This window comes from Anas platyrhynchos, chromosome 16 (genome assembly GCF_047663525.1).
Source record: "Anas platyrhynchos isolate ZD024472 breed Pekin duck chromosome 16, IASCAAS_PekinDuck_T2T, whole genome shotgun sequence".
Lineage (NCBI taxonomy): Eukaryota > Metazoa > Chordata > Aves > Anseriformes > Anatidae > Anas > Anas platyrhynchos.
The window spans coordinates 10,171,729-10,195,323 of NC_092602.1; the positions used below are offsets into that span (position 1 = coordinate 10,171,729).

General features: G+C 39.7%; 1 protein-coding gene and 1 long non-coding RNA gene across 2 annotated transcripts in view; one reads left to right on the forward strand and one right to left on the reverse strand.

Annotated features, from left to right (window-relative positions):
* The window catches only part of LOC106017615 (uncharacterized), a 37,624-nt gene extending 37,340 nt beyond the window's left edge, over nucleotides 1-284 (reverse strand). The window contains exon 1 of the long non-coding RNA XR_002402937.4: nucleotides 55-284. This is a non-coding gene — a long non-coding RNA (uncharacterized lncRNA). The remainder of the gene's footprint in view (nucleotides 1-54) is intronic.
* Nucleotides 285-476: 192 nt separating this feature from the next.
* On the forward strand, nucleotides 477-21,113 carry YPEL1 (yippee like 1). The gene is made up of 5 exons (XM_027469634.3): nucleotides 477-772; nucleotides 3,328-3,610; nucleotides 13,999-14,042; nucleotides 15,485-15,593; nucleotides 16,665-21,113. The coding sequence occupies exons 2-5, from the start codon at nucleotides 3,494-3,496 to the stop codon at nucleotides 16,752-16,754; spliced, it is 360 nt and encodes a 119-aa protein (XP_027325435.1). The 5' UTR covers nucleotides 477-772; nucleotides 3,328-3,493; the 3' UTR covers nucleotides 16,755-21,113.
* Nucleotides 21,114-23,595: the final 2,482 nt, after the last annotated feature.

The following is a 23,595-nucleotide window of genomic DNA, read 5'->3' on the forward strand; positions in this document are numbered from 1 at the left end:
TTTTCCCCGCAGCACCAAACTTTTCCAGACCGATGCCACCTCCTCGCCTTTTACCTTGTCCAGCAGCCGCCTGACAGACAGACCGCCTCCGTTTGGGACCCCGCAAAGCCCCCGGAGGACGCTCGGGGCTGCCCCAGCGGCGCTCCCCTCACGGCCCCCTCAGCGCCGCCGCCCGCCCCCCGCGCGCTTCCCGCCTGAGGGGGGTGAGGCACGAGGAGAGGGGGGGGTTGGGGGGGCGCTCGCCGCACGCGCCCAACGGCCGGCGGGTGGGGGCGGAGCCACGGGCCCCGCCCTCCGAGTTGGCCCCGCCCCTCCCTCCCCCACCAAGCCGCGAGGGGGGGCGGGGCTCCGCGCTCCCCTCCCCGCCAATCAGGGGGCGGGGCGGGCGCGAGGGCGGGCGCGCGCGCGCGGTGATTGGCTGGCGGCGGCGGTGGGAGCGCGTTTAACGGCCGCTGCGCCCCCGGGCCCGGGGAAACACAACAAAGGCGGCGGCGGGCGCGCAGCGCGGCGGGGCCCCCGGCACCATGCCTCGGCCGGGCCTCGGCCCTCAGGCGAGGAGACCCGCGCCCGGCTCCCGGCCCCGCTGATGCCCCCCCGGTTCCCCCGGCGCGCACGCAGCCGCCCCGCTTTGTCGGTCGGTGCCCGTTCGGTGCCCGCTGGACGGTGCTGACCCCCCCCTCACACCGGCCGCACCGCCACCCCGCCTGAGGGAAGGGGCCCGGGGCTGCTGCTCGCGGGCCCGGCTGGGGAGCGGAGCCGGCAGGGCGCAGCGGTGAGTACCCGGAGCGGGCGGGCAGCCGGCCCCTCTCCCTCTTTTTTTTTTTTTTTAATATTATTTAATTAATTTATTTATTTTTAACGGCCCCGCGCGGCGCCCCCGGCACTGGGGCCGCGGTTTCCTGTGTGTGCGTGGGGCCGGAGGGGAGGCGAGGGGAGGGGAGGGGGGGCTGCCGGGGCAAGTCCTCTGGAGGAGGAGGAGGAGGAGGAGGAGGAGGGCTCGGCCGCTATTTATAGCGCCTGGAAGTGACGGCAGCGCTGCCTGCCTGCAGCCCGCCCGGTGCGGGGCGGGGGGCGGCCCCTTACATAACGGGGGGGGGGGCGCGGCGGGGCCGGGGGTGCCCGCGGGCAGCTCCCTGCCGGGCACGGAGCCTCCTGGAGCCGCTGGGCACGGAGGGGAGGGAGAGCTCCCTGCCCCCCCCCCAGGCTGCGAACAGCAGCGCCTGGCCCTGCCGCTGCCTTTCCCCGGGGGCTCCGGCAGCCGGGCCCCGTCCGGGGGCAGCGAGCGGCGGCGCGAAGGGCTCCGGGGGCTCCTGCAGGCGGCGCGGTGCCGCCCCGCGGGGGGAGCCCGGCTGCCCGCGGCCTGCCCCGCGCCGCCCCCCCGGCACGCTGGGTGTTTGTTTACACATCCGGGAGCCGCGCGGGGCGGGGCCGGGCACGCCCCCTGCTGGGATGCCCCGCCCCCTGTCACCGCCGGGCACGCCCCCTGCGTGACGTCACGGCGCTGCCCCCTCCCCCCCCACCCCCCCTCCCGGGCGGCGGGCGCGGGTCCGGCCGCTGCTGCACGCCCCGGCCCCGAGTGCGCCGCTTGCTGCAGGCAGGGGGCTGAGGGGGGGAGCTCTGTGTGCCTGGCTTCCAGGGTTGCATTTCTGCACCTCTTCTCTTTCTCCCGCATTTATTTATTCCCCGTATTTATTCCCCGTAATAAATGCAGCCTAATAGCGAGGTGTTCTACAAAAGCCAGCTGTTTTCTGAATTTGTTCTTCCCTCACAATCCTAATTAGATATGTATCTTCCCAAGGTAATGCAATAATTACTAATGCAGTCATTTCAAGAAGTTTGGCTCTTCGTGCTGATATGGTTAATATTTCAAACATACGATGTAAAACCTGTATTTTTCTTTCCAGTGACTTGGAAAAGCCTTTCGGGCTTGTAGATACGTGCTGTGCTCGGCAGCTAGTTCCTGTTGCTGCTTTACTTCTAGGGCTGCACATGCTCTGCTCCATGTCGTGTTTATGTGGCTTACCTCTGCCTGTACAGACAGACTGATTGTAAGATTAGTAACAATTCTTTTGTGGCAAGTCCTTCAGTTTTCGAGTTCCTTCCACTTCTACTATGACAAGTTAGAGATTCAAACAAAAAACCCATCAGATCTCGCTATGGTCCTCTTCTGTGCAGCTTGCTGTACAGATTGCTTTCTCTAGACTTTGTTAGAAGCACAATGACTATTTCCTATAAACAACTCTTAATTTATGTGGCTTTCATTATCTTTGTTTGTGTTACTAGTGTCCTACTGCTAGAGTAGTGGTTAACTGCTGCACTGCACACAGTTTACAACTGCAATAAGTATTTTGCGTGCTTGTTTGAATAGCTGGATCAAGATAGTGTAAATTCTTTCTATTGGCTCTCGTTTCTGTGCTTGTGCTATTGACCTACTCCGTCTGTCACCTGATGGCTGATGACATAAGTGGCTGTGCAGTGTTCGTGTTTGGATTGCTCATTAGCCTGACACGCAGTGTGGTAGCTGATGGCCTTTGGCAGATCAATAAATGTCGCTCTGAATATTTAGACTGCAATTTTTAGGGAAACAAAAGCTTGCTTTCCAGCATAGCAGGAAGGTCTGGCCTTCTGTTTACGCAAGTAGGGTAGGCAGCCTGGGGATTAAAGCAGTTGTGTATTCCCTGTGCAGAACTTAGCATTTGTTATCTGACTGATTTCAGCAGCATACATTAAAATTATTTGGGTAGAGTAAGGAAGTATCTAATTAGCTTTGATCAGGACAGTAGTCAAAAGGTTTTTGCCTAAAGGCATAATTCTTCTGAGCTGGAAAGAGGAGGATACACAGCCTCTCTAGCAAAGGTGGCAGCATCTTACTTGGTATTCGACTCAAAGCCAGATATGATATAGCTGAAAGCTGCGGTGTAAATACCTGCTGTATGTTTATTGTTGGTCATAGCAAATATCTTCTAAGATGCTTCGTCGTGTATTGTATTGGAGCTGACCACTGGAATGTCAAAGAAATAATTCTCTAGTCCCCTGCCTTTCTGCTGTAACTTCTGCATGCATTTCATAGAGTATACCTGATACATTGTTGACAGTGATTTTCAAGGAGAAACATTTGAATCTCTGCCTTCATTAGAAACATGATCAAGTAGATCAAACTGCTTGTTGCTATGTCACATGGAACTTGAGGGGCTTTACGGAAACAAGCGTACCATAGTACAGACAGACACTTGCTCTATATAACACCTCATTTTGTGTTTAAGGTTGAATAACAAGTTTATTGTGGCCTTGTAAAGCTGTTAATTTTTCTGTTCTTTTCACCTACAGGTTGTGACTGTTTCTCTTCTGTCATTTGTGTGGAAAGTGCCACACACACTCCAGAACAACAACGGCTTTTGCTTGCATATTCCAGTGTTTCTTTTGTCAGCGAGTTCAGCAAAGTTGTAATTCTTCAAGTGCCAGCCCTGAGCTGAGTGAGGAGCCACCAGCAGAGATGGTAAAAATGACAAAATCAAAAACGTTCCAGGCTTACCTGCCGAACTGTCACCGAACCTACAGCTGTATCCACTGCAGAGCCCATCTAGCCAATCATGATGAATTGATCTCCAAGGCAAGTGGTTTGTTTAGAGACCTCATGAATTATTTCTCAACCAAAATGGTTATCATTGCATCGCTGCTCCCAGTAGATAAGGGATGCAAATCCAATGCATACTTCAAAGCATCTTTCCTGGGTTCGTTCTTGGGTCATAGGCATTGCATAATTAGGACTAGATACATTCTGAAAACTATTAAGTGTGGCATAGAGACTGATCTAATAGTTCCCATGTTTGCAAACTCCATCTATTGTCTGGTAGGTATTATTTGTGAGATTCCATATCTCAAAATCTGCTAAGGAGAAAGAAAACATACATCTCGGAGGGTGGGAATTACTCTAGTTATGGTTATTCCATGTAAAGGTTATTTTTGACTACTTGATTTAAAGTCACAAAAATGGCTGTTTCCAGAGTTTTTCACTGATGTTACAGAATCTGTAAATGCACTTTCCTTTCCTGTGTACCAGTCCCTAAAGAATGTGATACATCTGAGATGTTCAAAATGGTTCTGTCTAAATGTAGAGGATGTGTGGATCACTGAAACAGGCTAGGCCTATCCTTACCTGTTGCTGAAAGAAACAGATTTGTGTTGTGTGAAATGCATGGTAAAACTTGAAGTTTGGGGTAAATACTTAGCAAACGGGTTAATTCTTTGCTTCAGAATAAGTTCCTGAGGAATTTGCTCTTAATGGTGTGGTGGTGGAGAACAGCTGCTTTTCAAACCTCTTTAATACAAAGTTCCTTATATATTAGCTATTCTGCTGAATAAAAGTTCTTAGTGCCTTTAGTGGTTTTTCTGTTGCTGTCTGCTTGTGCTTTCAGCAACAGCACTAAGGTGCTCTTGAGTGCTGAAGAGATGAGGGTGAGAAAGCTGCCACTTAACTGAGGTTTTCTTTGAGTGGAGGGGAAGTATGCTTGCTCACTTATCCTTTAAAGGGCTATGAGAAAATACTGTGCTTTCTCAATACATTTTTTTCCAACCATTTAAATCTTTATCTAGATACCAAGAAACATTTTTTGACTCAGTAAAATTGGTGATTGTTTTTTGGCTATTCTGTATTGCTTGCTTATTCTTCTGCCTTTGCTTTATTCCCCTAAGCAACTGTTTCCCTCAACTTAGTGCATGTATGGGGCATATCTAAAATGATATGAGGGAAGACTTGTTTTGACTTGTAATAAATGGAAGAAAGTTCCTTGTCTTCTCCATAGTGATTGTACATGTACTTGTTTCTTTTTAAGGTCATCAAAAAACAAGAGGAACATGCAGATAGTAATATGAATGCATTTGAATTGTTTCCATCTTGACTTAGAGTTTGAGTAAAAGGGATCATCTTGGCATCATTTGATTGTAAACTACAAGCAGTCTACACAGCTTCATTTACCATGTGTCCTGGGCCAAAAACCAGTAGGAAGGGATTACATATTTCTTGAACTTCGGGTTGTAGGTGTATACAGAAAGAATGAACTCCACTAGCTGTATCTCTTGAGAGAGAAATTCATTGAGGAAATGCAACCTAAGCACACATACCTGAAGGAAGCTGTTCTTTCAGTGGACTTAAATTTTTTTGTATGCTGACAAAAGTGCCACAGTTAGCACTGTGGCAATTGTAAGGCTGCTCTTCTCTGACGTCTTGGGAGTTTTGCTCAGAAGAATGTTGGAAGTAATATTGAAGTAAATCACATGCTCATATTATACTTAAATGTTTGAAATTATTTTTATAAAAATCTAGTAAATGCAAATATTGTAATTTGCTTCTAATTAGGTTGGAAGGGGTTTTAGATATGGATTTTAACTTAATCCTATCTTAATCGTAACTTTCAGTGAGGACTTACAAATTCCTGTATTTGTATGTTGATAATATGCTTATTTGACAGCTGGCCTACATTCTGTGGATTTAAGATTTCTTGTCCATATTTTCTCTGTGAGACTGAGAAATACATTAAATGTCAGGTATCTATTTTGTATGTTTGTAAAATAAAAGCTATTCTGATCTACTGTACTTTTATTTGGAAAATAGGTTTGAAAAAAAACCACCTTCCTGTGAAGTTAATTTGCATCCTTTCCTACTTTCAATAAGTTCTTCTGATAGAAACAAATGTGAAGTAGTAAAGAAAAGTTGAATAATAAAATTAACTAGTGATATACAAGGAGGAGGTGGGGAAGACACAAAAATGGATTTCTTTTAAAAGAAAACACAGGTTAACCTGGAAAATAAATGTAAGAATTATGCTAGAGAATGCATAGAAATTCCTCTTGGAACAGTAAGAAGACCTAACAGATCCTAAACTGTATATTCCTTGAAGTGCTCTTACTGATACATGGTAGCAATTTATACTAACCATCTATGGAGTACTGTTTACCATATTGACTACCCAGCTGCAGCAAAAACACTTAAAGCAGCCTAAACTATAACACATTAATTGTACACAATCTAAAATTAAATGAAAATTGTGCTTTTGAGTTCTTAAACCTGATTTATGCTTATGCTGACGAGCAGTCAAATATTGAAAACCCTAGAACACTTCTCCAATGTTTTGCTCCTTTGGATTTAAAAGAGCATTGACTCTGTTATTGCCCCCTAGATCGTATTTTGAAATGGTCTGGGGAAGAAGGAGGTGCGAATCTTCTGCTTATTTGCTATACTGTGTTCCTGTGCTGTTGTGGGTTTATTGATGGAGCAGAGAATTGGACTATTCAACCTGATTTTCTTTCTTCCCTGTCTCACTTCAAGAGTCTAGCTTGAAGCTGAAGCTCTGGGAAACTTTCAGTAAATAGTTTTTAGCTACGGATTCCTGCTGTTTTTCCAAAATCCTTACTAGGTAGTCTTACTCCAGAACCCTACTGTCACAGCTGTTCTGCAGCAAATACAAGCAAACACTACTTGTTATCTAGCTATAACCACTCTGTCGTGGTTGTTTCCTGCTTTCTTTTTTCTGCATGGCTAGGGGAAAAAAAGCCAAAATGCATGGTTCATGCTTAAATTAAAGCAGCTACAACACGGTCTCAAATGTGCTTTAGAGTATAAACATTTGTTATACCTGTTACCAAAGTGTTTTCAACTTCAAGATGAGAAAACAAGCTGTGCTATGGCATGAGTGGTGTTGGTCTGTCATGGAAAGGCAGAGAGCACTGTGTATTTCTGTCAATGGTCCCTTTGATTCTCTGCTTCAAAATACCAGACTTCAGTACAAATTTGCAATTCTCTTCCTTCTGAGAGCTGTTGATGTCAAATGTCTGACAAGGATGGCAGCATACACAATTCACCTTTTCCATTTGATTTCTCTTCTGAGCAGCAGGTTCTTCTTGCCTTAAAGTTAATCATGAAGGTCTATTTTATTGTGCCCTTGCTGATGGTAAAATGGCAACCAAGAGCATTAGCAGTAGCTTAGAAGTAAAAAGGCAAACTACTAAGACAGTAAAAAAAATGTGGTACCTGTATAAGTGAATTAATCTGTAGTTTCATTTTTCTCTGCTTTTATGAAAGGGCTATCTGTTGGAAGCCACATAGATAGTGATTAGGGCATACACTTGTAGGTATTTTCTATTCCATAACCTTCTGCCTTCTGTGTCTAAGGGGGGAACTTGGGAAAGGGGAAGGCTGGCTGAAAACAGGAGTCCCAAACCAGGAAGTGGTCACTGGCAGAGGTGTTGAAAAACAGTAGTCTGTGCAGCTAAATACATGTGCACACACAGCAGCTGTCATAACTTATAACCTCTGTCACCCTGGGAAAATGCTGGTTTGGAGGATTGTGTAATAACAGAACAAATAAGTGGATGTAAGTGCCTATTAGACACTACTTATTTACATCTTTGACATAAGTATGCGAAGTTTTGGTTTTTTTCTTTTGCTCCTTTAGCGAAGTCTTTAGAGTGAATGGTAAACATTGAGTTTTTCTTTAGGTTATTACAAGGAATATGTTAATCTCTATCTCTACATGGGAGGAGATTCTGAGGTCAAGGAAGGACATACAGCTTTTCTTTTATAAAAAAGAAGTAAATTAATGTTTTTTAGACTTGTATCCTGTTACGACTGTACCCAAACACAGGAGAGGTAGCCTCTGTATCAGCCAGCAACCACAGACCTCAGTAAGGAGGAAGGCAAAATTGATGCTGTAAGAGGCACTTCTTGGAGTTGAGATACTTAAATATCACAGAAAAAGAAAAAAAAAATTAAAAACAAACCCAAAAACGTAAGTTTTAAGGGAGAGCTTCTAGCAGGCTCTGAAGTCTGGAAGAGGTTGCTACTTGTGTGGCCTCTAAAATGATAAATGTATGCTGCTTTTAAAGCAATTCTAAAATGTATTTTTTCAGAGTCTTTTTTTGCGATTTGTTTGTAAATGGTAGAGAACGCACAGTGGCTAGCAGCAGTAGTTAATCTTTCTAGGAGGCAACATGTTACTTGAATGTAGGTTCTAAAACACTTGAGAAGGGCTTGTATCTGCTAAGTTGCAATAATTTCAAAATTCAGACAGGATCCAACAAATTTTGAAGAGATACAAATACCTAGTAGGGACCTTAGAACCTATAGATAAATTGCAATGGATAATACTTTGTTACTCAAGGTTGACCTCTGTGAAAGACTGTTGACTTATTATATGTCTTAATGCTGGCAATGGAAGAAAGTCTGGATTACTTTATATGGATGCCTATATAAATACTGTCACTTTCTTCCATCCCATTCATTGCAAACCATATCTAGCCCAGAGGTGGAACAAGTCATATGAAGTCAAAGACAAGGCTACATGGGTCAATATTTTCAAGAGTAATTTCTGCATAAAGGTGTATATGTATGTATGTAGCTGTCATTGACTTCACTGAGAAATCTTTACCTCCTGGGTAAAAAGCAAACAAACAAACAACAATCTTAGTGATTGATTTCAGTTCTCCAAGTCATTCATTGGGTATGTCTGCTGTGGTGTTACTGATAAGAAGGAAAAGTCTTCAGCTTCAGTAGATACCAAAACAACTTCAGCCTTGTTTAACAATCTCTGTTTTTGTCTCTGCTGTTGTTTAATTGATGAGTTCAAGAGGATTTTTTTTTAAGGGTTTATTGTCTTTAAGTGAATGTGCTGCTCTTAGCTTGATTCAATTTGGTAATCTCTCTGTATATGATGTAAGGAGTAATTGGAAAGATAGTTGGGCCTGTCATGTGCTTGGAGGCTGTTTTTGTTCCCTGCTGAAACGTCTCAAAATGGTTCTAATTTCTCAAATATTCAGGTGATATTTTTTTCTATAAGAAGCTCTTTACTTTTATCAAAAGACAGAATAAAATATCTATTTTTTTGGAAGAAAAGTAGTCTTTGGAAAATGCCTAAGAATAGATCCAAGAGCTTAAAAGAGCTGGAGAGTGCGCAAGGGAAGTGTTCTGCTCTACAGGTGTTTTGACATAGTTATTTCTGAAATAAATTCAAGATGCAGTATAACTCTGGATAACTTGCCTGACAAAGCCTTCAGTTCTGAAATTATCATTTGCCAAATCTTTGGGAATGCAGTTTTTGGAGTGGATTTTCTTAAGGTTGCTGTCTACATACTGAATTCCATAACTCTATTAAAATCATTAAATAATTAAATGGAAATATGTTTTTAAAACTTTTTTTTTAATACTGAATTGTAATGGAATCCATCATCCAGGACTTGCCTGGTAAGCACCTGAACAGCATTGTCTCTTGTTTGCTGTATTACAGAATTAGATGTGAGAGAAATAGCAAATGAAACTTTTTTTTTTCCTAAAAAAAATTTTCATCTGTAGCTTATGCTGAGTTGTTTTCTGACTTTATTTTGCAAATTTTGAAGAGGCAAGAGATCATTACAGTCTCTGGTGCATGGTGCTGAGAAGATAATTTCAGACATCAGAGCACTTACATATTTCTGGTTTACCTTAAGAATCCCACCTCTAAGAGGTACTGTCTTCTCCATTACTGAGCAATATTTCTCTGAATTGCATGTATGCTCATAATACTAACTGAGGTTGATCCATCTTCCCTTGTAAGGAGAACTCTACCAGATGACAGGAAATGAGCAAATGAAACAAACAAACAAGACCCCTATGGACTTCTTTCATTGCTGTTCTTTAAAACTCCTTTTCAGTGTTAGGAGTCGCTTGTAAGTTGTCCTTAAGGAAGGTACTGATAATGCCATTCTAATTGGCTTGTGCTAATGCCTGCCATACCTTTAATACATGCTAAGTTAGTAGTTTCTCTAGATGTTTTCTGTGGAGCATCTAATTAATCCTGCCTGTGAGGAATATTTAATTACATGTTCAGCCCTTCAGTAGCTTCCCTTCCCCCACCCATGCTCTTAGGTATGCCTTAGAGCAGTAAATACGTGTTCTGTTTAACTGGTACTTCCTTTTCTCTTGGGTAAAACAGCTAATCCTGGTATTAGAGCTAATTACTGTTTAACTTAGAAACATAGTTCATATCTAATTCTGTGAGTATGTGCTAGTGTGCAAGTGAAACATTGCTAAAGCTTCTTTACTATAATATTTATTGATAATAGAGTTCTGTCAGATGACTTGAAATTATAATAATACCAAACTACTGTTATAGTTCACCTTAGTTTAATTCCTAGGCACATTTAAACAATTTTGGTTATGATATCAGATATTCTAGATGATTCCAGCTGAGCTGGACTGAGAAATAGTTATGGGTCTTACAGATCTGCTGCCTGTAGAACTAGGCAGTCAGTCAGAGATGTCAGTTTTCTAGGGAAGAAGTTAACTCATAAATCAATACAAGGTTATTAATTGAGGACCATCAGAAAGCAGACTTAAAGCAAGTTTGTTTTAACAGAATTTTGGTTGAACTGGTAAATTGCTCAGCTCCTAATTAAAAATTCCATTTGCTCTGAGTCATTACTGATGACACTTGGTCACACTTGCTAATGCTTGGTCACTATCTTCTAATTCCTCTAGTGGGTAAGATACATTTCAGACTCAGATGGTTGTAATAGAATATTCTGGTTTAGTTATGATTTCTGTGTAGTGCTAGCAGTCTGGGAAGTGCTGAACAAATCTTATGAAGTAAAGGTTTGCATTTGCACAGGTGATGTTTATTCTGCAGAGGAGCAGTTTGCCTGGAGACTGGTTTGAACAGTTATGCCTGTTAGTCCCTGCCATTTAACATGCTCTGCTCTTTCGTTTCCGTGGAAGAGTTGACGCACAAGGCGTTTAACCTGTCAGTCTCTTAAAATTCATATCAGTATAACTGAATCATGCAGCGCAGGGTGTGAGAAACTCAGTGCAGGTACAACCAAATGTTTGTTCAGTATTAATTTTTTGTCTGGTTATGCAAAATACTCTGTTTATAGCCAAGTTACAAGCTTAGCAAGCAGTTCAAGTGCCATAGTGAGTTTTTCTCCCTTTAGTCCTGCTAATAGGATGCATCAGGAAATACAACTCTGATAATAAACCTTTTTATACCTGTTAGTAGATGGGTGCCCTATGTGTTAATCAACACTCCCTGGTCAAGACAATGGGTATGCGACAGATGTATACCTTGTTGTGGGTTTTGAGTACAGTTTTTTGGAAAAACAAACTCTTTAGCTATTCGTGTAAGCAAGGAAGTATGGCAGCCAAGCTCTGACAAGTTAAGAAGTTCGTTAGGCAAGTCAAAAGCCCGGGAATTGAAGGATTGATATCCTTGCAGTGCTTTTACTTCAGTCCTGCGTATAAAAGTTGTGCATGGATGTATTGCAGACTCGACTGCACAGTGACACGTTGATGTGGTCTGACACTGATTCTAAGGGAAAATGTCACTGAAATGACAAGATGCAAATTCTGTATTGCAGAGCACAGCAGTGCAAGTTGTCACAGGTTGCTCTCAAGTTATCTGTGAGTGGTGTAAATGTGGAGGAGCTCACCCTTCCCAGCTGGGCAACAAAGCACTCATTCTATGACATGTAAATACTGAATTTAGCCTCTAAACATGTTTGCAGGTGAGAAAGATTGTATCGAATGAATCAACCACTGCTAACAGAAGTTAGTCTGAAGTTTCTCAGGAGAAATGAACTAGTGGTGCTTGTTTGTTTATTTATTTATTTTTTTTTTAGGGGAGGTGCAAGGATTGCTTTCTCTCAGAGCTGTTCAGACTGTACTCAACTGAGTCTCTCCTCTCAGTGTCATTAGTATTTGAAGTTTTAGCTTTTACTACTACATAACCTTCTTTTTTCCTCACTTTGTTAAAAATAAGACTTGCAGTTCTGGGTAATGGAGAGTGTACTTCTTTTGTCACAGATGAAATAAAACAATTCAATTTTCCAACTTAAAATCCCCATTTATTAATTATTTAAATGGTTGCTAAAATAAAATGTAAATGTTAACACTATCGGCTGCCCAGTAGAACTTCTCATATTAAGGTGAGATTTTATGAGTAGCTAAGCACTGTATACAACTACATTGCCACTAGTGCTGTGCACAGAAGTCCAGAGTTGTGGATTTATTTCAAAATTCTTTGGTGCTGTATATAATCCGGTTATTGCTCATTGAAAAGTGTTCATTTAGATTCATGCTTTCATTTTATGCTTTTTTTGCGAACTGGTCTAAGTAGTTAATATATTAGGTCTGGAACACAAGGCCCATGAGGTGCAGCTGAGGGCATTGGGGGTGTTTAGTCTGGAAAGAGGAGGCTCAGGGCTGACCTCATTGCCCTCTACAGCTACCCGAAAGAAAGCTGTGGGGAGCTGGGGGTTGGCCTCTTCTCACAAGTAACTAGTGATAGGACCAGAGGGAATGGCCGCAAGTTGTGCCAGGGGAGGTCCAGGTTGGAAATGAGGAGACATTTCTTTTCAGAAAGAGCAGTCAGGCACTGGGACGGGTTGCCCAGGGAAGTGGTGGAGTCACCGTCCCTGGGGGTGTTCAAGGAAAGCTTGGATGTGGTGCTTGGGGACATGGTTGACATTGGTAGTAGGGTGATGGTTGGACCAGATATCTTGAAGGTCTTTTCCAACCTTAATGATTCTGTGATTCTGTATTACTGGTATTGATGTTCCATTGCTAATCATTAGGTTGGCACAATATCTGTTTTGGCATCAAGTGACTTCTGATTATATAACTATAAATACATGTCAGAAGAGGCATCCATTGCAGCAAGGGCCTTCGGCCTGTTTTCATGCCTAATGTTAGTAAAACCATTCCAAAGAAAGTATTCAAAAATATTCAAGCTGAGATTTTCTTTGCAAAACTCTTCCATGTTGATCTAATGCAGCTTTCAGAAAAGTTGGTCTTTGATCTTCAATACTAGAACTTAAAGGATTCTTAAAATATTTGAGAACAAATGTGCAAAAAACGACTAAGTTTCACTGAAAGTAGGTTAGGTAAGGAAAATTGTGGGGGAAAAAATAAGGAAGGTTTAGAGATCTTTTCAATGGAGCTCAGTACTGCAGAAAGAAAGAAAATCTCTAGTGTGATATTCTTTGGGAAATTATTGCTATGTCTAAATTATCGAGTAATTTAATACAGAAGGAACAAATCAACAGATAAAACAGTGATGTGTTACGTAAGATTTGAATGTTTTACCTATGCTTGCGTCTAGTCTGCTTGCAAGTTCTGCAGGCATGCTTGTAGCTCAGGGCTATCTGGTAATGGGTGCCAGCCTCTGTATCTTTATTATTAGCATTTGCAGAGTGCACAGTAGAAGAGCTGCTGGTTTAGTTTGGTGCAGAGGAACAAAGATGTAGTTCACATGCACTGAAACAGCTCTTCAAACCAACCCAACCCTTGGTAAGTGTGGTTAATTAGGGATTTTACTTCAAAATGTGCTACTGCTCTGAAGTAACACATCAACTTAGACCCAAGCAAGAATGTTTTCAGTCATCTTTTGTCCACAGTCTATCAGGAATGTGAGAGAAATAAAAGCACATGGTGATAACAGTTGGTGAGGAACAGTTTATTAATATAAAGCAAAGCTTATACATTTTTCATGTGTTTCCTGAATAGAGAGTTCAGGTTTTATGCGTGATCCAGAATTGTATTGGTCTACATCAAATGACAAAATGAAACAAATCGTCTTTTGGGTGTAGCAGGAGAGAAGAAAGGAGTTCGAAATAATACCTTTTGAGTTAAGAGCAGACTATTTTACTTAGTATAAAGGATATCTAGGAACATGAGAATTGGTATGTTGGAGAGAGACAAGTTATGAGCATGCTTTGTTTGCCTTGTGGGCCTCATTTTGAACAATACCTAAGACAGTTGCTAAAATCTGAAGGAGGTGAAAATTTGGGTGCAGAAGAGGCTTTACAATAAAGAAAGAATTTATATAAATGTTTGACTTATTGTAACTTGTTCTAAATAATTTATTGTATTAAGTTTATATACTTGTTGATGCACCATTATTTAACTGTTTTTTGTTGTCGTTTTTTTTAATAAGTGCAATATTTTCTTTCTTTTTTTTTTTTTTTGAAATGCAGTCCTTCCAGGGAAGCCAGGGACGAGCCTACCTCTTTAATTCTGTGTAAGTATCTTACTACAGTTTTGCACACTACCTAAGAGTGTAATTTTTTGGTATGCTCTGTAAGCAGAATTCACTAGAAATCTATGTAAGGCACTTTGAACTCTTCTTTTAGCAGTGTTTTTACTCACCAGCAATAGTTATTAAAGAGCCACTGAGATGATTTTTTTTAAGTACCTACACACAGATATTAGTTTACTATACTTTAAATAATTCTGCTAATAGCTCAAAGTTTAGGGGAGGGTGTTAATGAAAAATTCCTCTTCTGTATGTAATGCTAACTATCTTGAGCAAAAGTTGCCACTCCGAGATATTACAGAAGTCAAAGCATTTCACGACTGTAAGTTTGCTTTAGACAACCTTGCTGTAGTCTAAAAGAGAATTTTTCCATGTGATAGTTAGATAAATTTACATGGTAGTGTACCAGTATCCTCAGAATATCTTAAGTGACCTTGAATATTGTGATCCTGCTAGATGCAAAAGATCCTTTTGCAATTTTGCAGTTTTAGGCACCCCCTTGCCATAATATAAGGCTCGTTCTTTGAATTTGCTAATGGATGTATTTTAAGCTTATACACAAGATTGAATTTTTGTCTTTATTTTTACAGCAGTTGATTGTGTTGCAGCATTTTTGGAAAAAGAAATGAAGTTAAGTGTCTTGGTCTATTTTAGACCAGGATAAGGGAACTATAACTGCAAAGGATTTGATTGCAGATCCTTGAGATTCATTTTATATGTAGTTGCCCAATGAAGACTTGGGATTTCCAGTGTAATTGCAGTACTAAGAAACTGGTAATAAAAGAGCAAAAATGGCAACATTTTGTCCTTCTGTAACACCATCAAAAACATTGTTTAACCTTGCCTGATCTTTTCTGCATAGATTCTTATTCATGAAGAAAATATTTTGATGCAGTACTTCATGGGATAATTTGTTTTTATCTTGCTGTTTGTTCATCATGGCTTAGTCTGCTCTGTAGCAAAGAAATGTTTACGAGGCTTTTTCCCTATTGCTATTTTGGAGTTGGTTCTAAATTCAGCTGTTGGTGCTGATGTACTGGTACGAACATGTAGAGGTCACAAATTGTTTTTGAAGAAAAGCCCAAAACTGAAGAGGCTTCCAGTTACTGCTTAGTGTTCTGTTCCCTGAAAGTTTAACTACTTAGTGTGTCTTTGGTGGTGGGAGCCAGTGGGCATAACCAACAGTGTGATGTGTAGTCTTAATAACTTGAAAAACAAAAAGAATCCCCCTTTTTTCTTTCATCCTTCAGCTAAGTGTAACTAAATAAGTTACTTTTACTGCGGTGTATAAGTTCGGCACCTATATTTGATTTTTTAAATTATTATTTTTTTGTGTTCTGGAGTAAAGGTCGGTGGCAGGTAAGAAAGAAAGCAGTCTCATGCAGTTAATTGTTGAGTCATTTCTCTCTCTCTTCCCCATCCCCCAGGGTAAATGTGGGCTGTGGTCCAGCAGAGGAGAGAGTTCTTCTGACAGGTTTACATGCTGTGGCAGATATCTATTGTGAAAACTGTAAAACCACTCTTGGATGGAAATATGTAAGCAATATACTTACATTTTTGATAAATGTTTATAGGCTGAAGTACAGCTATTTGAGTAGGCCCAGTGGTAGTGATGGTTTAGTTGGTGTTAGCTCTAGTGCTTTGGCATACATCAGGCAGTAATGTTGTTTTGCTTTCTTGTATCTGTTGGAGCATTGTAGCAGTTAATAACTTTATTTTGAAGACAACAAAGTTAGCATGAAACATAGATGCTATTATAGCTAATACTTTTGTAGTATCTTTTTCTGACGTTACCAACCATGTACACTAAACCAGATGTAAGGAATTCACAAAACGGGTCTTAATTTTCTTGGTTTCAAAAATTGTTTCATATAGCAAAAAACTATGATGAATGGTACTGAGCATATTTTCACTGCTTACTACTACTGTGAAGTAGATTCTGATGTTTGAAAAGTAGTCTGTGCACTTGCATGGTTGTGTGTAATGCTTGCAACTGTGCTGTGTGATTAACATTTATATTCTCAGTGGTATATGTAGGATTTTTGTTGATTCGATATATTTTCTGGTGTGCTATTAGTGCTTAAAGTCACTCACATTGTGACTTTAAGACATACAGTTATGTCTAGAAATAAATACAAAAGAAGAGCAAGAAAAACTGAGATCAGAATTTCTTTAGTGGTTTGGCCCCAGCAACTGCATTGTAGTACATAAAAAAATCTGATATTAGACCTTGAATCAGGAGTGTATCAATTTTAATGCTGGTTTTCAAAAAAAAAACAATGTGGCTCTTCCTTTAAATGCTGTACATGTATGTTGTTAGGCACTCTAAAGACTGTCTGGGATAGTTACAAAAAATATTTAAGTGAATCCTATATTTAATGCATTTATGATTTTGTTTCGTATTGTGGACTACATATAGGCAATTCAGAGACCAAAATCGTCATCCATTAGAAAACTTGTAGCTCACCCAGGAAAGAGAGAATACACACAGAACACGAACAACTTAAAAAATACAAATGTTAATGCCTCTAATTTGTCATTTCAATGTAAGGTTGATGTTTAAAATACTTTACTTCCCCAACTTATTTCTTGATTTTTCTCTTCTAGGAACATGCTTTCGAGAGCAGTCAGAAATACAAAGAAGGAAAATTTATCATTGAACTTGCCCACATGATAAAAGACAATGGCTGGGAGTGAATCATAACCCTTTTCCTTCTGTTTGGACAATACTCTGTGGAACATGCTTTACAAAGACTAACGCAAAGTAAAGGAAGAGCTTGGCTAGAGTGGCCCTGAGAATATCACTGAACTCTGAAACCTCACAAATGAGTAGTGTAGTGTAAGTGGCTATTTCAGGCCATGTTTGCCTTTTCTCCTTGTGTAAGTTCCCTCTTTTTGTATGTGTATTATTGTGTGAACAGTTGTTTTGGAACATTTTGGATGACCTTTTTCTAAACTCTCTCAAACTAGAGAAACAGTTCACTAATTGAAAATGGATTTTACTGGTTAGCATCTATCTCTGACCTATGCCTTTAATGCTACCTTCCGCTGTGCATGCTTCTTGCCTAAACACCCACACTCCAATCCTGTATAAGTTCTATATCTGAGCAGTCTGAAAGAATGTATGGGATGGGGTGCTTTCTTATATGTAGCAATTTCTGATGTATTTGGCAGTGAAGGGGATGCAGTATTGTAGTTCTTAAATTCTCTTTTTTAAATTTGAGTGTACCACAACCTGTGTACATCTTGTAAGTGAATTTGGTTAAAGGTACAGTGCTCAGTTTAAAAATATTTCAATTGTACTGACTGAAATTAGCAGATCTTAAGTTTTTAGGACGAGTTATGCTAGAGGCTTGATACCGTAATGAAATACCCGTGAAGAATTTTAAATTAATAATGCTATAGAATATGTTCAATTAAGACCAACACATCCCCTAAGGATTTTCCAGGATAATAAATTTATAAAAGTATAGCTTGCAAGATAAAAAGACAGAAAAATATATACATCTTCTATTTTGGAAAAAAAAATAAAATAATTAGTTGGTGTATTCAAAAAAAAAAAGTTTTGGTACTGTACCTTTTGCCAGTAACAGGGACTTGTGCATCAGTGAAGTTTTATGGCTGGTTCCATGTAACTGTATAGTCCTAATGCACTGGACAAAGAGGTTGATATTAAGGAAACTTGCTGAGGTATTCTGCTTCTGCTACATTTGAACAAAAATATTTATTTTTGTGAGAAACGGTCAGAGCCTATGAGATGAAAATTAATATAGTACACATAGAAAAAGGAGGGGTAATAAGAGGGAAGGGAAGTTTGACTAAGTTTTTCATAAAATAACAAGATAGTTTTTAAAATTTGAGGGTGGGGGGGAAGGGGTTTATTGGTTTGCTGGCTAAATCATCCCCAAATACATTTTTATAACAAAAATTTATATGAAACTTACCTTCTCTTTTGATCTCCCACTATTTCTTAACTGGAATGAGTTAACGAGAGAATCATTTAAAAGGTGTATGTACAATGTTAGCTGTTGGTATTTGTGCATGCACATTCTCAGCATCTTTGAACGAAATGCTCTACAAAAATTTGCTAACTTTATTTTCAAATTAAACAGTTTCTGAAGACCTTTTGTATCTTAATCCATTTAATGCTTGAGAACAAGATGCTTGGGAAAAAAAATCCTTAACACTACATCAGTACTATAACTGAACAGTATGAAAGCCTTGCAATGCAAAATCATTTTCTTTCAAAAACAATTCTAATATCATGGCACCTACAAAGGTTAGTCATAGGTGCCATTGCTGCTGTTATGTTTTTGTGAATCTCCAATAGGCTTTCTGAATTCTACTGCACTTTAGAAATTTTGTCATGCATAAAAAAATATGCCAATGGGTAGGGGCAATACAGATCTTTAAAACCAGCTTTCCAGTCTCTTAGGAGTGAGACGAGTTCTCCCACGTGTAAGCATTCTCTGATGCAGGCTGGCTAAACTGCATTCCAGATGTTGTAATGATCTATACGTATGAATTAAATATGTAAAAATTAGAGAAGTGGTTAAAGCTGTTGGGTTTCAGTCCAGAGACCTGAGGTGGTACAGTTGTGTTCAATCTGGATTTTTGTGGCTTACACTTTATGTTCACAAATAAGATCAAGCTTCAAAGTCTTGTTTTTAACAATGTCATTGATGCAAGATGGGCTTTGGTGTTGCCTGTCTTCTGATCTTTTTGACCTGGAATTCTTGAGATTTATTTTCCTCCATTGTAATGTATGTTGCTGACAAAAAAAAGGCACTGAAACTTCTATCAACAAAAGTTTGTGCTGGCTTCAAAGTCCAGTTGTAATGTTAACACTTGTGAAAACGTTTATGTAAAGTTTGTGTATCTTTTGGCTTTTCATATTTCCTGACTACAGGCTTGTTGAAGAAGTACACTGGACTGAAGACAAAAGTAATAGCTGCTTTTCAGTAGAGAGTTGAAATTAAAGAAACTATGTAAAGTATTAAATACTTTTCTCTATAAAATTGGGGGTTTGGCTCTCTCTTAGTTAATGCTGTCTGTAACAGTCTGATTCTTACTTAGAAATTCAACCTCTTTCTTCAGTGCATTGTTTGTATTTTAAACTGGACATTTTCACCAAAACCTTAATTAACTTTGATGCCAAAGGTTGGGACTTCATCAAGTGCTTAGCGCATAGAGCTTCAGACTGCTGGCATGAAGAGTTAATGATCTATATGTGATGTTTATGGCTTTTAAGAGAACCAAACAAAGCAATATTCTTTTTGGTCTTTTAAGAGTGGATGCTTAGAAGGAGTAGAACTAATACAGAATTGCAATTTCATGCTGCCATGTAACAGTTCTTTAGGCTCATTCTATTGAGGGAATAGGTGAATTTTCTTCTTGTGTTGCTTGGCAGTGTCAATGATTATTTTTTCCCCTTGTAAAGATGTAGAGAATTCTTGTTGGTTTTGGTGAAAGTAGAATCCAGATAGCGATGGCTGCTGTCTGATGTGAAGAGGTCAGTCTGGTCACTGAACCCTCCAGCAGTCATTTGAAAGAAAAACAAACTTACTTGAAAAAAAATTTTACTAAAGCATTTTCCCTCTAACCAATTTTTGTAATATATTAAAGATTATATTTAAAGTTTGTATGTGTTTGCTCTGGGCAAGTTTACTTCCCCTCCAACTTGAGCACTTTTGTTACTTGTACTGGTTATTTTTATTGTTGGTCTTAACATTTATTTTGTATTTTGTTTTTTACAACTGTAACAAAAAGCTTTTGTGAACCTTTGTTTCTTGCTGGCTCTTTCTTGGACCAAATGAACTGACTATGAGCTGGCTTAGAAGAAATGTTCATTGGGATGCATAGGAATTTGCTAGCAGAAATGTACATGTATTGAAAGCTTTCTTCCTCTGAACCTCTAAAGCCACACCTGTCCTAAAGTAATTAATCATAATTTTATGTGACTCTGGTAATCTGACCACACATTCTCTGTCTTGGTCCAAAAGAATGGATGTAACAGTGGTATTCCAGAACTAAGTCTACTTCCAGACAGTCGAATTACTCTTTGGCCGGTCGCTCTAACCACCTTTTTGATTAATAAAAGACAATGCTGCCATCTTTTACAATTCTGTTAATTGCAGACTTGCTGTGAAATAAGCTGCAGAATTAGTGAGGGCTTGCTGACACGTCAGCTAAGAGTACACTATTGCTGTGTACTCTTAGCAATCTAGTAATTAAATTTTATCTACCAGCAAAAAAGGGCCATTTCCCCTCATTCGCTGTAAACTATACAATGGCAAACTGTATTAATGAAGTTTGTTACAATTCAGTCTAGTTTCCCCCTAGCAAGGCCTAATATAACTGTCAACCTGAGTGGCGTGCCCCGCCTGCTTCTGTAGCCTTTAGGAATCTGTGGGAGAGGAGAGGAAATACAATTTATGAAATTTCTTTAAATTAAAATCTGGTCTCAGAGGTGCTGACAAGGTCATCGGTACACCCATAAACCAAATGGTCATCCGTATTTCTTATTGGTCTATCAAGGTAGTGCAAGAGTTTGTTGATGCCAAGTCCTGTTTTTGGCGGACTTGAGGCCTCCCTCTGAGTAATGCTCGTAAAGAGATTTTTCTGCATGCTCATCGCAGCAGTCCGATGGCAGCATCAGTGGCCTAGGGAGTCACAGACTAAATTTCTCACATCTCCATTCTTTGACAATGGAGATAAGTGGAAGAAGCTGTCAAATTGTTTAACTTTTGGACACTTTATTGTACTTCATTTAGACTCATGTTAAGCCAACCAGCAGTATAAACACTGCAAAAGGAACAGACACTTCAGAGGTTTCTCTTAAAAGGACTGTTACAAACGGTTTAAGGCCTAAAGCAGGAGTCAAAAATGGCAGTTGAGTTGTGCCTCATTGTTTCTTAAACTCTTTACAATGCTTTCTTTTACAGGTGACATGGCTGTGTTGCTGTTTTGTCCTAGCAATACTGTACATCATTTGTTGTTTCACTATATTGTATCTACTTGAGGTATCACAATAAAAGCTTTCAATTGTTTTGTTGAGTTACTTGTTATTTTTGTGCTGTCTTGTCTTGTTTTAGGTTCCTATGCTTTTTTTTTTTTTTTTTACCTCTATCGAATAGAACCAGAGAGAAAAGCCCAGAGATCTTAGTTGATCTTAAAAACTTGTAAGGTATGGGTTGAATCTGATTCACTAGGTTCTTGGAAGATTGTCTCTAAACATTTGATTTTTTTTTCCTTTCACTAATCTTTCCAAAGTAGAGTTAAGATGTATTCCTACTACTATTAGCTCTAGCCTATTTTGAGCTAATCATGGATCTTACGCAAATGAAGTGCTTTTAAAGGGAGAGTTGGTCCGTGCACACTTCAACACTAACTTTCAGTGGAATTGTAGGGAGCAGGGGTGTGCTTTCTGTTTCGTTATCTTGATCATCCGGAGAGCAGAGCACACTGTGAGCACAGGCATTCAACCTGTTAATTCTGCTCTGTCTGGAAGGAACCTCTGTAGTTCCTCTAACCACAGAAACAGTTTTCTCTTGCATTAGTGGAGCTAAAACCCCCACCCAAGTCAATAAGTAGGATGTGATGTGGATTGGTTAATGACAGAGATACTGAACAATATCAGCTTCTGTATTGATCTTCAGGGTACTGTGCTTGTTGGACATTGTGCTATATTAATTAGTACCAGCTATTTAGTACCAGTAGCTTGGAAGCACTACCAATCTTCAGTGCATCTAATAGTCCATTTATCCAACTGTAATAGGCCACAGACTGCTATGGAAAGTGGTTTCAAGGGTCACTAAAACTAAAGCGTATTGCATCAACCACTCCCCACAAGCAGTTGGTTCATCACCGTGGCAATGATGTTGGTCAGATCTGGTCCATCCTTAAGACAATGCGGATGGTTCCTGGTCACCTTCCTGTCCTCCACGTATTTTTGTGCTTCCATGAGCACTATGTGCTCTGAAATTGTCTTCCCTGCCTATCTCAGCAATAAGTCCTTGATGTTATATCCTGAAGATTAAACTGAAAATGGTCATATTGATCTTAACAGTTATGATTACAAGCACAAAGGTTATCTGTGTCTTTATTTATTTTAAAGACTAAATATTTCTTCTCTTAAAATTTCTGAATATTGTAGCATAGGACTATTGCAGTGATTTATTTTCTCCTATATCATGGCAGGTGTAGGACTATCCTTAATTGCATTAAAGCAGTTCAGTGTAAATAAATTCAAAGAAATGTTTTGCATCAGACTTCCCTACTAGCACAAGTCATACATGTAGGTGTGTGTTATATAATATTAAAGTGCTAGTGAAATGTGCCTGGAAATTCTACTTACTCCAAGGAAGGTTAAATTGTGTGGTTGTGATCCTTTGATTATTTTTAGGATGCTAAATCAATAGGGTTTATAGAATGTAAATACAAAACATTAGTTGCTTGAGTTTGAACACTTTGAATGAAGTAAGAAATTGGTAGCAAAGACTCATGCAGTATTTAGGGGAGGAATTTGTTTTTTATTTGGTTTAATTCAATGTTCAGCAATTACTGAACATTGTCAATAGTGCATCTAATATGAGCCCTTTCGACTGACGGAGGTGGAGAATGAAGTCATTCAGTACAGACTTACTCAGTCTCTTCAATAATCCATCACTTCATCTCACAAAGGGATGGGGATGCTCTACATATGAGATCAAACATAATATTTCCATCTTGAGAAAAATGTAAGATGGCCTGCTATCCTTTCTTTTATTCATGCTCCTATAAGCTGTCATCTCAGATAAACTCTTTTTTTCCTTTTAACCTTTTCTTGGCTTTATTCTTTTAGGGATGAAAAAATTATCTTTCTAGATTGGGGGGAAAAGTAAGAATAAAAAAGGCATTTTTGAGAGGTGCATGATACTGAATAAAAAACTATTATTTTTTAAATGGATATAATCAAAGTAGTAAAGATTTAGTATTCAAAATGTTCATAGTAACAACCCATTAATTTTTGATGAAGCAGAGGGACTGTAAAAACACCAACTACCAGCAATTAGATTACCAGAAGAAATTTGAAAATGTGAATTCCAATCTTGTTTCTTACCAGCTGGAAAATACCTGGAGGATCTCTGACCTCCAGGTAAACAGAGATGGGCAGATGCCTTGTCAGAAAGTTGGAAACTTCCACTAGATGTTTTTTGTGCCTGTTAAATGTAATTAAGTGGACACCTGTGTTAGCTGAGGGTTCTTCATGCATGTGACACCGTAGTGCTAAGGTTAAGCCATAGTGGGACATGTGTAGGTCTCTATTTACAAATCCCAGGTAGTCTAAACAGGAAAACAATCACAACGAAAGCAAGTTTATCCCGTGCTTGTGTTACGTCTAAATCTGATTGCTTGGTTATTTTACTTTATTGTAGAAAACAGATTTTTCAGTTTTTAATGAAGTAATACATGGTTTTTGCATGCTCAGATTTCCATATTTTTGTAGTAAATAGCATAGCTTAACTGCCCTTCTTGCTCAAGTAGGCTTCAGAGCCTT

Excerpts from the sequence above, each read along its gene's own strand:
- YPEL1 (XM_027469634.3), top strand. The coding sequence starts at position 3,494 with ATGGTAAAAATGACAAAATCAAAAACGTTCCAGGCTTACCTGCCGAAC. Across the intron at positions 3,611-13,998 it reads ATGATGAATTGATCTCCAAG|TCCTTCCAGGGAAGCCAGGG; the intron begins GCAAGTGGTTTG and ends TTTGAAATGCAG. Across the intron at positions 14,043-15,484 it reads GCCTACCTCTTTAATTCTGT|GGTAAATGTGGGCTGTGGTC; the intron begins GTAAGTATCTTA and ends CCCATCCCCCAG.